This window comes from Hydra viridissima, unplaced genomic scaffold, assembly GCF_058129835.1.
Source record: "Hydra viridissima isolate aposymbiotic clone 2 unplaced genomic scaffold, HvirCarnegie_v1 scaffold_4, whole genome shotgun sequence".
NCBI classification, from domain to species: domain Eukaryota; kingdom Metazoa; phylum Cnidaria; class Hydrozoa; order Anthoathecata; family Hydridae; genus Hydra; species Hydra viridissima.
The window spans coordinates 6,905,001-6,921,398 of NW_028324303.1; the positions used below are offsets into that span (position 1 = coordinate 6,905,001).

The window sequence follows — 16,398 nt, forward strand, 5'->3', positions numbered from 1 at the left end:
AAGTGATTTTTTTTTTTTTAGTTTCCATCTTAACTTCTCAATAGACGTTAACTTCTCTGATACAAGTAGTTATTGAATTATTAGTTTTTTAAAATGTTGCTCTTGTATCATTAAATATTATAAAATGAAAAAAAGATTTAAGTAAAAAAATATTTTACTTAGCACTAAAAATGAAGAGTAGTAAAAGCTAAAAGTAATTATGAGTTTGAAAGATAATTTATCAGCTGTTTATCAGATAAAAAAAGTATCTTATGTATTTGTTTTGGATGCACAGAACAACCAAAAGTTAATCTATTATTCTATGATTAACAAAGTGTCTTTATTGCTGCTTTATAGGATATTTTAAAACTTCAAACAAACAAAAGGATTATTTATCAATTTATTATTAGTAGTATTAAGCTGTCTAACCTCAAGCTATATTGAGAAAATAGATCCAAAAAATCTTTTTTTTAGTTCTACCTTAACTCTAGTTATGTCTGACAAGATCTCAACTGTAATGTCTGACATAATTGGTTTTGTCAAAATCATCTTGAATAAACTTTTTCCAGTTTAAGCAGACTATTTCAATTGACTATTTCAGTGGATCTTGTTTAATGATGTCACAGTCATTGATTTGTATAATTATTGCATTAATTTTGCTTTCTTTTGTATGATTGCTCAGATTTCCCCAACAATCTAATCTAGAAATAGCTGTTGTGAAAAAAGTTCACTGCTTACTCTACTTTCTAACTATTAAAATCTTTATTTGGTAAATTAAATTTATATTTTTATTATGTATAAATGTAAAGATTATTTTTCTCTTCGAAGTAAATTCTTTTATTACGTAAATTTGTAAACTTGTAAGAAAAAAACCTTGATTTTTGTGAGAAGTTGTACTAGTATAGTAAGTAAATAACTTCATAGTTTGTGACTGTCAATTGTCTTTTTAAGGAAGAGAAAATTTTTTTAAAATAACTTCATAAAAATATTTCAACTAAAGAAACATTCAAATGTAAAGTGCAAAAATTGATGACTATAATCAAGTAATTCCTTTAACCTCAATCTAGGCCTTGTTTTAAAATTAGGATTTTAAAGTGAAAATAAAGTTGTAAGTTGGTGATGAATCTGAAAAAAGGTAATGGACTATTAGTATCCCTTATGAAAATTTATGAATAACAAAGTGCAGCTTTGTTTGTAAATTGGATTAGCCAGATGATTCTAAGTTCACTTTACATTGAGATCAATCCATCCTTGGATAGTTTTCCATATAATACTAAAAGCTGGCTGGTTTTTCCCCCACCAAAGTTGAGAGTTACTGCTTTATCTAGTCGAGGTTTACAAAAGGATAAGATTGCTATTCATTTTATTTCTCTTTAATACTGCATGTTACTTAATCATAGCTATCCGTTATTGTTAGCAAAATAGGCAAAAAATTCAGTTTTAGATTTTTTGACACTCATGTTTAAGGTACTTTACAGAAACATCAATTTCTTAATATTTGTGCTTCTGTTAGTGTTTTGTATTCATTTATTATCAGGACCTGGCTGGGCAAGTTCTAATATTGGCGTTGTATTCTGCATAGAATGCTCTGGTGTTCATAGAGGTTTGGGTGTACATGTTTCAAAAGTAAAGTCATTATCATTAGATAAATGGGATGAGCAATTAGTTCAGGTGAGGCTCATTTTTATTGTTGCAGTAGAAATGAGAATTTTCTTTCACTATTTGCTTCCTAAAAAATTTTTTTTTTTTGTTCTTTTTATTTAAAAAAACAACTGATAACTGAAAAAGTCAAAGAAATAACCGTTCGAATTAAAAAAAAAGCTAAATCATGACGGCTATAAATGCCACTAGTAATCAAAGTAAATACTACTCGTTATCAAAATTCTAAAGACCATTAAGAAAATTTGGTTGGCGTTTAAACAATAACAAAGTGTTTTAATTTCTTGTTGTGCACAGGCGGTTCGAAAAGTATATCTTTGAAATTAAGTAATTGTTTGTGGCAAACCATAACCACATTATTAACAATTTTGTTAATAATGTGGTTATGGTTTGCCACAAACAATTACTTAATTTCAAAGATTTTAAGTAATTGTTTGTGGCAAACCATAACCACATTAACAAATATTACATTCAAGTTTTTATTTTAAAAATCCAGGGAACCTAATTTAAATGCGGATAAATACAGAAATAGCTTTAAACGGATAAAATTAAAACATTGATATTTATTTAATTTTATTTCATGAAAATTTAAGTGTAAACCTATTCTGTTGAATGATACATTCTGAAACATTCGCCGATACATAACGGAGGTCTATTTTCACAAACAGCACATTCATATCGTGTTTCTTTACGTTTTATTTTAGAGCAGACTCGACATGGTTTGGTCGGGAATTTTTTCTTTTCATTTGTTGGTATTGAAGACAAGTAGTGGAAGCTATTATTGGTAATTCGAGGCTCAATTTCATTCAAACGTTCACCCAATAAATCAGTAACAACTAATTCTCTAAACTTAAGCAAGGAAATTGTTTGATCTACCCCATATTTGCTGTTAAACAGTAAGCATTAAACAAAAAAGTATCAAAGAGATGAAGTGCTACTTTTTTATACCATCTGATTGTCTTTCTTAGGCAATCATAATATGATACCATTTGTTCCGCCCTATCTACTCCTGACATATATTGGTTGTAATCTTTGATAATGTTGGGTTTCATTTTCTTCTCTCCTCTCCTGTTTGTCACCTCAATCATTTGCAACGAATGCAAGTTGCTAATCATTTGCACGTCTCTTTTGTCTTTCCATTTAGCAACCACTACACCCTCTCTGCTTCTGCTTATAACGTCTCCCTGTTTCAGTTTTGCTTTTGTACACTCTTTTGGATTTGACTTTCGGTCAGTTCTTAAAGTACCACAAATATATGTTTTTTGATTTATCATGTGCTTTGTTAATTCAAAGGAACTTTAAAAGCTATCGGTGTACAGGTGATAACCTTTTCCCAGAAATTTTTCCATTAAATCTAAAACAATAGCTCCCGTTTGACCCAACAAATGTTTGTCGAGAGTTGTTTCGCCAGAGTAGATTTTTACTTTTAGTACAATACAATCTGACTCGCAAAGCTCATAGAACTTGATACCATACTTATGTCTTTTATTTTTCACATACTGCCTGAATACAAGACATCCCTTCCAAAGCATCATTGACTCATCGATTGATATATTTTTATTAGGACAGTAGATGTTATCCATTGCATTATTTAAGTGATCGAGAAGTCCAATAATTTTACACAAGCGTCCACTTCCCGAATCTTCATTGTTAATAAAATGCCAAAACCGTAATATTAGTTGGAATTTATTTCGTGACATTATTCTAGAAAATAAGGGAAATCTATAGAGACTGTTCTTAGACCAATAGTGTTCTAAAGATGGCATTTTGACACACCCCATATGAAGAAGAACTCCAAGGAACTGCCGCATATCTTCTGAATTTATTGGTTTCCAATCTTTAAAACGTGAGCTTCTTCTGAGGGGACGCTGCTTATTTATTTCTTGCGTTGCGTAGCAATTAGTTTCAACTACCATAGTATTTATAAGCTCTTCTGTAACAAATAGTCTAAAGAAATCTAATGGTTTCTTGCTCTCCATGTATATCTTTAAACCAGGATTAGCAGTAAATTGAATTTGTTTTACAATATTCGGCTCATCTTTCCATTGGTTTGAATTTCTAGATGGACCACCCGTTGTTCTAGCTCTTTTCGGCGGCATTCAAAAACCTTCTGCAGTGGCTGCTAAATGAACTTCTGTGTACTGATTGTCATCACTTTCTTCAGTGTTATTATTTTCAGAACCTGATTCTGATGCAGTCAAGCTCGAAGATGTAGTAGTGTAAGCGAAAAATGAATCCGAATCTTTAATATTATCATCTTCACTATATCCTCACAATCTTCCATTATCATATGTGCTGATCCAATTGTGGAATATCTGTGTTGAGCTAATAGGAGATAAATAAATTTATAAATTATCTATTTATAAAAAAGAAATTACTCATCTATAAAACACATTAATTAGTATGCTGTGTAAAAAATTCGAAGTGCACACTAAAATGTTTTTTAATGTATTAAAAAACATCTTATTGTGTACTTCAAATTTTTTTTCACATTTTTAATAACATACAGTATAATGTAGTTATCAAATATATTTTATCTTCTAGTCTAAAAAACACAACGATTTAGAATTAAGAAAACAAAATATAAATTACCTTTTTTACTCATGATAACTGCCAATGTGCATGTGTAAAAAAATTGAAACACTATAATAATAATGTATCAAATAAGGTACATTACTACACCTTTTCAAGATGTAAGTGAGAACTTGAAAGTTGTAGTTAAGAAACGTAAGATATAATTGAGAAATAAAACATGTAATTCAGAAGTCACATTATGTAATTTAGAACATGGAAGATGTAATTAAGAAACGTAAGATGTAATTTAGAAGATGAAAGTTGTAATTGAGAAAATATAATACATATTTTAAATTACATATTGCAATTTCTTATTTACATGTTGGGTTTCTCAATTGCATTTTTAAAGTATCTTAATTACATGTTGTGTTTCTTAATTACATCTTACGTTTCTTAACTACAACTTTCAAGTTCTCAATTACATCTTGAAAAGATGTAGTCACCGCAATGAGTTATACTCATTACGGTGTTACGAGTACTTCGGCACTGGAGAAAAAAATTCCTTCTCCATTGCCAAGCTACGAGAATACTCGTAGTGCTTTTTTTTTGTCAGTTATATTCAGAATAAAAAATACATAGAATTATTTCAGATTAAAAATATTTTATTTATTGAAATGTTGATATCTAGCCTTGGCAATCAGATTGAAACCACGTAAAACAGCCTCGGCAAAAATTAATCGTTGTAAACATTATGGCTCGGCAAAGAAATAACGCATAGCTTAAAATAGCTCGGCAGCGAATGTGTTAAAGATTAAAAATAATGACAAGAATGCGAGCAGTACTTTCTTGGAAAAAATACTTTCTAGGAAAGAATTTGGTGGAAATGGGTCTTTTACGTCATCGAAAACAAATATTTGTTACTTGTTTAGTATTTCACATTTACAAGTTTTACTTGAATAGAAATGAAAATTACTGGAAATTCCCCTCCCTATGGAAATTCTCGTCGTCCATTCTTGACAAGTTCTAGTTTTTTACCCATGTCGATAAATTGTAGTTTTATAATTTAAAAAGATGTTTTCCGACATGTTCTGTTATGGCTTTTGGGTGGACCTCATAAATTTAGGTGCAGGTCCAAGTTTTACGGCACTGTTAAATCTGCGAAGTTGTTCAGCGTAAAATTTCTCTTGATTTTTGTTTGCGGAATTTTCGTCTTTTTTTTAGTTTATGGAATCACGTGGTAATGAAAAGCTGAATAAGTTTTATGAAGCCAGCCTCGGTTCGGCTAAAAAAATTGTCAGAGATTCGTCCAAGTAAACTTTTGTTCTCTTTTTCGAAATGTTTTGCTTAAGTTTTATGGAAGGCCTTTTTTTGAGTGCATTAAACTATTTTAGATCTGAAAGGCTTAACTATATAACTGCAAAGTATGTGCAGCGTCTGTATTGTGCGCCTAATATCGACACGCTCGATTTACCCGATGGTGATGAGCCGAGTGAGGCAAGCAGCGTTTCTGAAATTCAGGTAAATTTTTTGTTTGTTTGTTTTGTTTTTACTTCGGTAAATAAGTATGAAGTTTCGTAAATTTAATCTTTTCTAAAAGAAAATTATTCATCTCATGACAGGCTTTGATAAAAAGTATTTATTAAAAAGTATTTATAAATTTAGTTGTATAAAAAGCTAAGTTATATAATAAAACCGCCAAATGGCTGTCACCTCAGACACTCCCTAACTATTAACTTATATTTCAAATATGCTATAATGAAAATTGAAAAGTTCACCAAAGATAATCACATATCAAAATACTAAAACCAAACCCTTTAATCTTAATCTTTTGGAAAGTGTAGCCACACATATCAAAGTGCCTCATATTCTGTGAGTATGTTAAAGTGCATAGCATATTCTGTGAGCATATCAAAGTACCTCACACTCTGTGAGAATATGCCCACTGAACATTTTTCCCTGCTTACTTTTGTGATGCAGACAATCAAGAGACAGCTGAAAAACTGAGCTACATTATCATCAATACAAAAATTTGTTTTTAAATGTACAAAACAATATTGACTTTCAAACGATAATATCTTTTAATAAGAGTTATTTTTGCCAACCACCCTTTGGGTTTGTCCTTTAGTTGCAGAGTGATGGTGTGTATGAAAAACATTGAATGTGTTCTTCCATGTTGATCGTTAAATTTTAAATACATCTTAACACACCCTTTAGCAAGATTTTCCATCATGCTCCAAAATATGTACTTGAGTACATTTTGTCTTTAATACCTATTTACATTAACTTTATTTTAAACTGGTATTAAGCTTGATGTTAGTCTTTTGTGCGTTATTTTGATTACAGCTTTTGGTGTTCGTGTTTTATATTAATACTTTTTTACAACTTGTTTTGTTATAGGGCGTAAGAGCTGCGGCTGAAACTGATGTTGGGAACAATTCGACACAAGAACTTGACACTATTGGTATTGGTATGAATATCAACTGATATGAGTATTTAAGGACTATTAATTAGAGGCAATTTGTAAAATACGAATAAAAGAAGTAATTTTCGTTGAGAATTTGTTTGAGCATTTAAGATGAGAGGGGGGGGGGGAGTATTTACCAGAACGGATTTAACAAAATGGAGATGTTTGTATATTAACAATAAATTTAATTGAAGCATGTTTATTTATTTTGAGTATATTTTTTCTTAAATTTATAAAATTAAATTTATTTTGGATAATTTTGTTATTTTCTCTTACTGTAAAAGTATTTAGGGTAAGGTTGCCAATATTGTACCCCCTAAGACAAAACTAAAAAATGTAGTCAATCTACTGAGTGGAAACATGGATTTTCAATTGAATTTCATAATTTAGGGATTGTTTGTTGTAAAGACGTTAAAAAAACTCAAAGTTTAAAAAGCATTAAGTCTCGAAGAATCAAATTTAAAAAAAAGCGCTAAGAGTACAATTAAGGAAACTAGATCCTTAATTGTACCGTTGTAATCCAATATTGTACCACTTTCTTGATTTCAATTACTTTACAGCTTTGCAAATATTTTATGATTTTAGATTTAAGGGATTTAAAGAACTGATTAAAAGGAGTGGATTTTATAAAATCAGCAATTAGAAATATTCTGATATAACATAACATAACACCTAACTGACCGTAATATGATGAAATGAAGTTTGTTATTTAATAAACTCTAAGCAACATGAACTTTTTTTTCTTCTGGAAAATGCCAAAAACAGGTATCACCACATATGGCACAATTTTTATTTAAATTGTATGTTTACCAATGGGTTAGCTAAGATTAGAATAGAGGAGGAAGGTAGGTATTAAAGATAGTTATCCTAAATAATGTAAAAAAATATATACTATATCTGTTTTAAAAACAACCTCACTAAATATTGTAAAATAAAATACATAAAAACTTTATTTTTGGCAAAAGTTTCAGATATATTGTATCTGTTTTTGATTAACACCTGCACAGCCAACATGACACCAGCCTTGACATATTGGTAAAACTGAACTAGAGAGTGCATCTTTTTAAGGACTGCTTGTCAATACAAGAGTTATACTAATATTTTTATTTTTTTGTTTAAGTGGTGAAGTTCGTATTGTAAGTATGGATATTTTTCTAATTGGAATCTCAAAAGGGATTTGTTAAACTTTACAAGCGTTTTTTAGCGGTCAGAATGGTTGCGTCGGTACAATTTAGGACATGCCTTGAGGTACAATTTACGCAACTAATCTGACATACAGTTAATTAAAAAATTTGACAACTAAAAATAAGATATTTTAAATTATAGGTATTTATTTTGAATTTAGATAAATTATGCTTTAACATAAATACACTGAACAAATCATATCTTCTGCTTTTTTTAGTGAAATACGCTTAGCCATAAAAACCTAAAATAAGAAATCTCCAATAACAAACCAACAAGAGCTTACTCTGGCCTTAATGCAGTTTGATGACAAAAAAAAAAACAGTTGACTCCTTAATTTCATTTAGCAAAGACAAAAAATAAGCTAAAAAATTTCTTGTGGGTTGTAAAAATAACGAGTTATGTTAAAAGTACAATATAGGCATCGGTACAATATTAGCAACCTTACCCTACTTTGCACAAAAATTTCTCAGAGTTAAGTAGCAGTATACAATATATACTGCTACTATTTTTCAACATCCTAATAACTGATATTTTATTAAAAATTTATTTCTTGTATTACTAAATATATTTGCAGAGTTGTACTCATAAAATGCAAAAAAAAAAAAAACTCTGCAAACTCACTAAAATGTATGAAACTTTTTTCTAAAACACCTTCTTCAGCTCAGCAATGACTTTGAGCCCAGATATTTTTATAGTGGTCTACTGGGACCAAATAAGGAGGATTGACATAGTGCACAATATTAAATTCAAATTTTTTTTTTCCGGGATACTCTTATATATATATATATATATATATATATATATATATATATATATATATACACACAGTGGCGACAAAATAAATAGCACAGATTGATGTTCAATATGTAATAGTATATTTTACAGAGATCTGAGTTTTTGAGATCTAATCTTTTTCAGCCTGTAAAAATATCAATTTTAGACGGTAACATTACAGAGTAAGAAAAGAAAGTAACTTAGTTAAAAAAATAGCACAATCATATAAATGATTTAGAAGTACAGAATAAGGGGGGCAATTTAAATAGCACACCCTGTACAAAATAATCATTTCGTCCTTTTGCTATCAAAATCATGGAGGTTCTTTTTATAAATAGCTTAGAAAATTTTATTAGAGGTAAATTAATATTTAGTAAGGTATCCTTTTGAGTCAATAACTGTTTGACAACGGCAGCCCATTGACGAGATCAATTTTTGGCATCGTATAGGCGTAATGGCGTCCCAAGCAGCCTTTCATTTCAATCCAAAGTCTGTCTAAATTTGTTGAAGTTGACCGGTTTATGTTTCTGTCAACTTCCTCCCACAAATTATTTATCGGATTAAGGTCTGGTGACTGTGCGGGTCACTCCAATATATCAATCTTCTTAGCGTTTAACCACATTATAACACTTTTGGCGGTGTGCTCAGGGTCGAAGTCTTGTAGGAATTTCCAAACCAAAGGAAGATTTTCCTCGGCATATAGCAACATGACGTTTTCTAGTATTTCTTTGTACGTGTGTTGAGCAATTGAAATTCTTGAATTCTATGCAACGGGCCCAAACCACACCATGAAAAACTGTCCCAAACTATCATATTGCCACCACCATGTTTTACGGTCTTACGAATATACCGAGGGCTGAGTTCTTGGTTTTGGGGACGACGAACATATTACAAAATAATTCTAACCTTGCGATAAGTCTACAATTCATAACATTACTAACCAAAATGGAAATGTTGTTTCTAAACATTTGCAATATTGAGGTGTTGTTAATGTTCTGAGTTTTTATTCATATCTTAGTAGTTAATGATTGCAATAATTACATAATATTTAGTAATAATGAGTAATAGTAAATGGACTAAAAAAGTGTTGGAGAAATTGATAACAGACGGAGCGGCTCGCTTAGTACCTGCATCATGGACAAAGAGTGAATGCTGGACACGCTTCCGTCGTGTTGAAGTTGGGGATGAGGTTTGTAGCTATACTTACTGCATATGTAATTATTTAGTTTTATAAATATTTCGATAAATCAATAATTACCTGCATCTCTCATATTGCACACAATGCCAAACTGAGCAGCATTCAGGTTTGATAATTAATTGAATATCAATTGCTAAATAGAGTCAATTGACCTTAGTTACAATACATTTTATTTGATAACTGTGAGTAATCATGTTATGATCAACAGGTTGCCAAGGAGTTTGCCGTTTGTAAGCAGTGTGGATTATGGTTGTCAGTGCCAATTGGTCATACTACAACTTTACAAAGACATAATACATCACACATCAATAAGATCAATTCAGAACCTGGACAATTAAAAATGACAAGTTTTTTACCTAAAAAGACAGAGGTTAGTAAATATAGTTAGCGGATCTTGCTTTTTTCTATTTACTGTTTTAACTTTTCACTTGTTACTTGCTGCCATTGATAGCAAAATATATTTGTTACAAGTTGTTAGCAATATTTTAGAAATACAATGTTTTTTGTAGTACAAAAAAAAAGGCCATTATGTATTGCTATGTATTTAATGTCTATTGTTTATTGCTTTATACTTTACAGGTTCCTAAACACATTTGTGAAAATGCTCAACGTGCAGCCCTGTACATGATTGCAAAAGACATTCAGCCATTCTCGTGTGTTCAGGATGATGGGTTCCGTCACTTTGCTCAAAAAATGATTGATATTGGATCGAAGTATGGATCAGTGAAACTTAAGGGTATTATGTGTGATCGAACAACGCTGTCTAAGACGCTACTACCAAAGTTCTACAACGAATGTGTTCGAAAGCTGAAAGACGAACTTTCTGGGGTTACTCATATCGCAATAACAACTGATCACTGGACCGATGACATTCTAAAATACTCTTATCAGACTTTTACAGCACATTACATTAACAGCAGTTATTGCCTTATAAGTAAGTGTGTTGGATTATTTGAGTTTAGTGAGTCTAAGACTGGCATTGCCGTAAAAGCAAAGACAGCTGAAATACTTAAAAAGCTTTTCCCTCAGGCTATAAAAAGTGACAATTTGGTATTTGTGACTGATAATGGGAGTAATATGAAGTCGGCTTATCGCAACGATGTTAGACTTAGCTGTGCAGGTCATATTCTGAATTTAGCTGTTGAAAAGGCTTTGAAATCCCCTAGTGCTAATTTAGTTCATGAAATGATCAAGACTTCAAAGGAAATGGTGGGCCTATTTAAGCATAGTGGGAAAAACCAGGAACTAAATCACACTCTCAAACAGGATGTTGCAACTCGTTGGAACAGTCAATTTTTTCTTTTGCAATCATTGTCATGCCAGTTAGATCATGTCAAGTCAGTTCTTGCTGATTCAAAGCAGTTTGACAAATTTGAGCAACTGAACAACGTTAATGAAAAGTTGTTGCATGACGTCGTAAAATTTTTGCATCCCTTTCACAAGGCTACTGTACAATTGTCACATGATAATGTGCCGACGTCCCCTTATGTATGGCCAATGCTATTTTATTTTCGATCAGTCTGTAAGATCAAGACAGCGATAGTATGCGTGATTTGAAGGCAGTTTTTCTGTCCAGCTTGAATGAAAAGCATATTATTCATCCTTTGCACAAGCTATCAACACTTATTGTTCCTTCTTACAAATACTTGTCTTTTGTCAACACAGAAGATCGCAATTTTGTTTATTCAGAAATGCTTCGTATGGTGGACAAAATTATTTCTTATTACCAAATCAGGTGATACGAAAGGACTCAGGCAATGCAGATATAGACAGCTTTAGTGAATGCAGTCATTCAGATCAGCTGCCTTCTTCAAAGAAGAATAAAGATGACCCTGAATCTTATGATTTTCTGGCAGACTTAAAAACAGCTGCCACTCCATTGTCTAACGCCGACAGTAATGACACAAGACATGAACTTGACAAATACTTGGCACTGCCCGTGACAGCGTGTGATGCATTACAATTCTGGAAAGACAATAACGGTGAACTTCCGACGATGACAATAACGGTGAGCTTCCGACGATGGCATTGATTGGTAGAAAATTGTTGGCTATTCCTGCTGCAAGTACTGCCAGTGAAAGAGTGTTTTCAGTGTGTGGGGTGACGATGAGTGAGCGCAGGGCTCGCCTAAATCCAGAAACATTGGAAATGCTGATATTTCTCAAATACAATATGCAGCCCTGATTACTAGACTGACAGTAGGCTACTTAAGCTACCGTTATCTGTGTTCAGAAAGTTACTACTTTAATGTTTTGTGCACTTTAACTGCAGCTATTAGTAACTGCATTGTTTTTTGAACTTTTAAAGTTGCAGTATAAAAGCATTGCAAATAGTTTCAACTTATTTGTAATGCTTTAACTACTTAATTTTACTTTAATTTATTTGTGTTTTATCATTGTGGATGTAAAGCTTTGTAACTAATAAAAAAACAGTTGTGTTGATACCGAACCGAACCGAACCCGAACTGTGCTTAAGACCAAACTGAACCGAACTCGAACATTAGATATAACCGAACCGAACCGGACCCGAACTTTAAAAAAAGGGTTCGATTCCCATCTCTAATTTTTATACATGAAACGGTCCATTTTTCCACCGTTTCGATGTATTGGACCTAGACCGTTAGCAGAAAAACACCCCCAGACCGTTACATTGCCTCCACCATGCTTCACGGTCTTATGGCAGTAACGTAAATTGAGGCGTTTTCCGGCCGGTCGACGTACACGGCAAATGCCATCGCTCCCAATGATGTTGAACTTCGATTTATCACTGAACAGGACAGTTCGCCATTTCTGCACATTCCAGTCAATATGAGATGTAGCAAACAGGAGTCTTTTCTTCTGGTTTTTTAGTGAAATCAGCGGTTTCTTTGCAGGGCATCGAGAAAACAATCCGGCTTCAACACCACGTCGTCTGATTGTTCGGTCCGATATAGGCAGCTCTAATTGCTTTTGTATCTTGACTGATGATATCCAGGGATCCTTCTTGACGGATCTGACGATCATAGAATCCTCTCTAGAAGTGGTGGAACGCGGTCTTCCACCTTTGTTATCTGCTACAAACTTCCCCGTAGAACGAAATTTGGAACATAGTCTTGATACGGTCCATTTTTTTACGCGATATTTATCACAAATACTTTTTTGTGACATTCCATTTACTTAATCGCCGATAATTTTCTTTCTTAGTTCCAATCCAAGACTGTCGGGAGCCATTTTTATAGATATTTCTGGATGATATTTCTGGATGCTACTAAATGCTTCCAGATGCTTCTTCTGGAAACTCCTGGAAGCTTCTGCATGCTTCTGGAAACTTCTGGAAACTTCTGGATACTTCCTTTAATTGTTAAAAAACTTCCGTGACGTTGATACGGATTAGACTTAAGAAAATGAAACAAACCAAAAAAGTTGCACTTGTTTTGTCCGCTGCAAAATGGCACTTGTCAACGAAAATCTGCCTATGTGCTGTCACCTGTCAGCTGATTGCTAATGTCATGGCATGCTATGACTCCAGACTCCTGAACTGTTTGCTGTGGTAGTATAGTTCGTTTCGTTTTTAAGACATGTAAAATTAGGAACACTTTTTAGAATTGTTCAATGTTGGTTGCAAATGTTTTGTCCAATACTGTGTATATATATATATATATATATATATATATACGCGTATCGAAACTTTTCTTATCACGATACGATAAGATATCGGAATGTGCATATCGTAAGTTTTTTTATATTACGATAATATCGTACCCAAAAAACTTGCACGATAAAGTTTCGAAATTTATCGATTCATTAAGATATCGTTCAGTTACCATAAATATTGTAACATATCGTAATAACGATAACGATACTTATCGATTCATTACGATATTTTTTACTTTTTCCGACTAAAGAAATCAATTTTTAAAAACCTAAATAACTGTAGTAAAATTTCTGACAAATGCACTATTAAGTTTGTATATATATATATATATATATATATATATATATATATATATATATATATATATATATATATATATATATATATATATATATATATATATATATATATATATTAGGGTGTTTCTTATTTGGGGTTAAAAATTTTTTTTTTTGTTTTTCAGTGGGCCACCCAATGAAATGGTTCATTTTGGTGAGAAAATAAATGTGTAAAAATTTCAAGGGGAAGAAAACATTTTTACTGGGCGCTACCAGTCATTGAAATTTAAGGCATACTTTACTATGCGCTCTTAGTCATTAACATAGGAAAAAATCATAAAACTGATGGAGACTGGTGATAATGACTCAGTTACTTGGTACACATTTATTCACTTATTACATGCATTAAAAACATCCATTTTCTGTCATTGCATTTCTACTTATTTATTAAAAGACAGCAATAAACATGCTTTTTTAATTTGATTGTAGGTTTATTAAAGACAATAGTTACTGTACTAAGATTAATCACTCATGAGAGTTGTCTTTTTTCTGTCAGGATATTTCTGTCTATATTTTTGAACTACCAGCAACAGGAACTGCTTTTGCTCTTCGTTATTTGTATGTAGTCTATTATATTCGTCCATTAGTGCTACGCCACGTTCTGCAATGTCGTTGACAACCTTCATGCTTCGAACAGTGGACTTTACAGTCTTGAACTCTTCATTATGTTCCCATTCTCTTACACTGTTTTGAAGAAAGTGTGATGGAAGTCCTGTGATGCTGAAAAATCTTCGTGTATTAAACGTGACAAAGTCCTCCAGTTTCTTTTCTTGGATAACTGAGCAGCCCACAGTAGTCCGTTTCATATGTATCTGATCTGAAACATTGTTCAATGCTTGGACCATCTTGACCTTCGTCTCAGGGCGAACCTTATCATCAAAAAAAGCTAAAGCAACAAGTTCCTCTGATAGGTACCATAGATGCCCTTGTAACTTATTCACAGCAATTTTCGAGATCTCAGGATGCTGGGTCTTGTAGGCATCCAAGTCTTTCAAGAGCTGCAGATCAAGTCTAGGAGCTGAGGTTGCTTCAGGAGATCTGTACCAGGCTGTAATGTACAGTCGAACCGTGAAAAGGCAAATATCCCTTATTCCCTTCTCCTCTCTTTTTGTCAATCTGAATTGGTCTCTAAACATCCAAATCTTCAACGCATAAATAGCTTTCGCCATCCAGCGAGCACGGTGTACCTGAAGTTGATGGCTCAGGGTCATCTTGGTTACTAGGCGAGGCATCTTCTTGAGTTATGCTATCTTCTTTAGGGTTATCTTCACCTTCAGAAGATGATGAAAGAACAACTGTTTCTTCTCGAGATTTTCTTGCCATCTCCTCTCGGTTCCTTTTTCGGTTCATTTCTTTTTGTCTTTTTCTTGATACTTCTTCTTGCCTTGCCAATTTCTTATCGACTGGACCCATTTTGCCTCTCCGAATTTTCTCGCTTTGGCATAATAGGAAGTTCTTATCCTCCTGAATGGTGATCATTTCCAATGCGTTGGCATGGGCAATATCGAATAGTTCTGCTAACCCTTTATTCCATTGCTCTTCCTTTTGTTTCAAATAATCTGAACGCTTAGCTTTATTCTCTTTATTTTTCTTCAACTTTTCCCATTCCTTGTAAATGTTTTCGATTTTAGGGACAACGTGCTTCTTTAATTGCACTGGTATTCGGGCCTTTGACCAAACTTCAAAAACATCATTTGCTGTGGAATGTAATGCTTCCCTAATGCTTTGCTTGGCAATCTGCTTGTAATGGAAGAAAAGGGCCAACACTTCCCTTTTTGATGGAAGCATAACACAATATAAAGAAGAGGACATCTGTCCAATAAGCCATATCTCCGTTTTCTTTCTGGTAGCTATCGTTGCACTGGTTGATGAAGCCATCATTGTACAGTAGTTACACTAGTTTAACCTGCAAAAGAAGCAATTAAGCATTATAGACACAATTCTGCACACTAAAAGTAAAAAAATTACTAGTTAAAAGAGGTTTGTACGCTAAGCACCAACCACTTTTGTTGCATAACATCATACGCAACATAAGCATTTTTAAGGTACATTTGCGCAATACTGTAGGGTCGGTAGCGACCCCTAAAAATCATTCTAAAAAAAAAAAAAAAAAAGTGCATTACTTTTTTATGATAATGAACAAAATGGCAGGGTGGCCCATGCAAAAATCGAATCTTCAAAAATAAGAAACACCCTAATATATATATATATATATATATATACACTACCGGCAATTAATTTGAGACCAGTGGTTAAAAACGGTATTTACATTTCAAAAATAAATATATCTGATTATAAAAAATTGCACTTCTTTATTTTTGGATCAAAAATAAATAGAGCACAATAAAAATGTGGATAGAATAGGATATGGGCATTTTTGCACCCAAAAATTTGCTTATGTACAAAAGTATACAAAAGTGTATGTGCTGAGTTCTTCCAGCATAAAAGACAATACAAGTATTATTTTTAACTGTTACTTAATTTTGATTAATGACTTGTAATTGATATTGAAAGTATAGTTTTTCTCATTGGTAGCTTCTTGTAGATAATTTATGTAGATCCAATATAGTATATTATGACTTGCAAATGAATATACAAATATTGTATTGTTTGAGCTATTTATTTTTTTTTAGTTTCTATTTTGTTGTACTAAA

General features: G+C 32.4%; 1 protein-coding gene across 1 annotated transcript in view; it reads left to right on the plus strand.

The window, feature by feature from the left end:
- The window catches only part of LOC145183254 (uncharacterized), a 42,278-nt gene extending 35,456 nt beyond the window's left edge, over positions 1–6,822 (plus strand). The window contains exons 17-20 of the mRNA XM_090083705.1: positions 1,517–1,650; positions 5,374–5,462; positions 5,544–5,670; positions 6,550–6,822. Coding sequence (XP_089939831.1) covers positions 1,517–1,650; positions 5,374–5,462; positions 5,544–5,670; positions 6,550–6,636 — 437 coding nt within the window. The 3' untranslated portion in view covers positions 6,637–6,822. The remainder of the gene's footprint in view (positions 1–1,516; positions 1,651–5,373; positions 5,463–5,543; positions 5,671–6,549) is intronic.
- Positions 6,823–16,398: the final 9,576 nt, after the last annotated feature.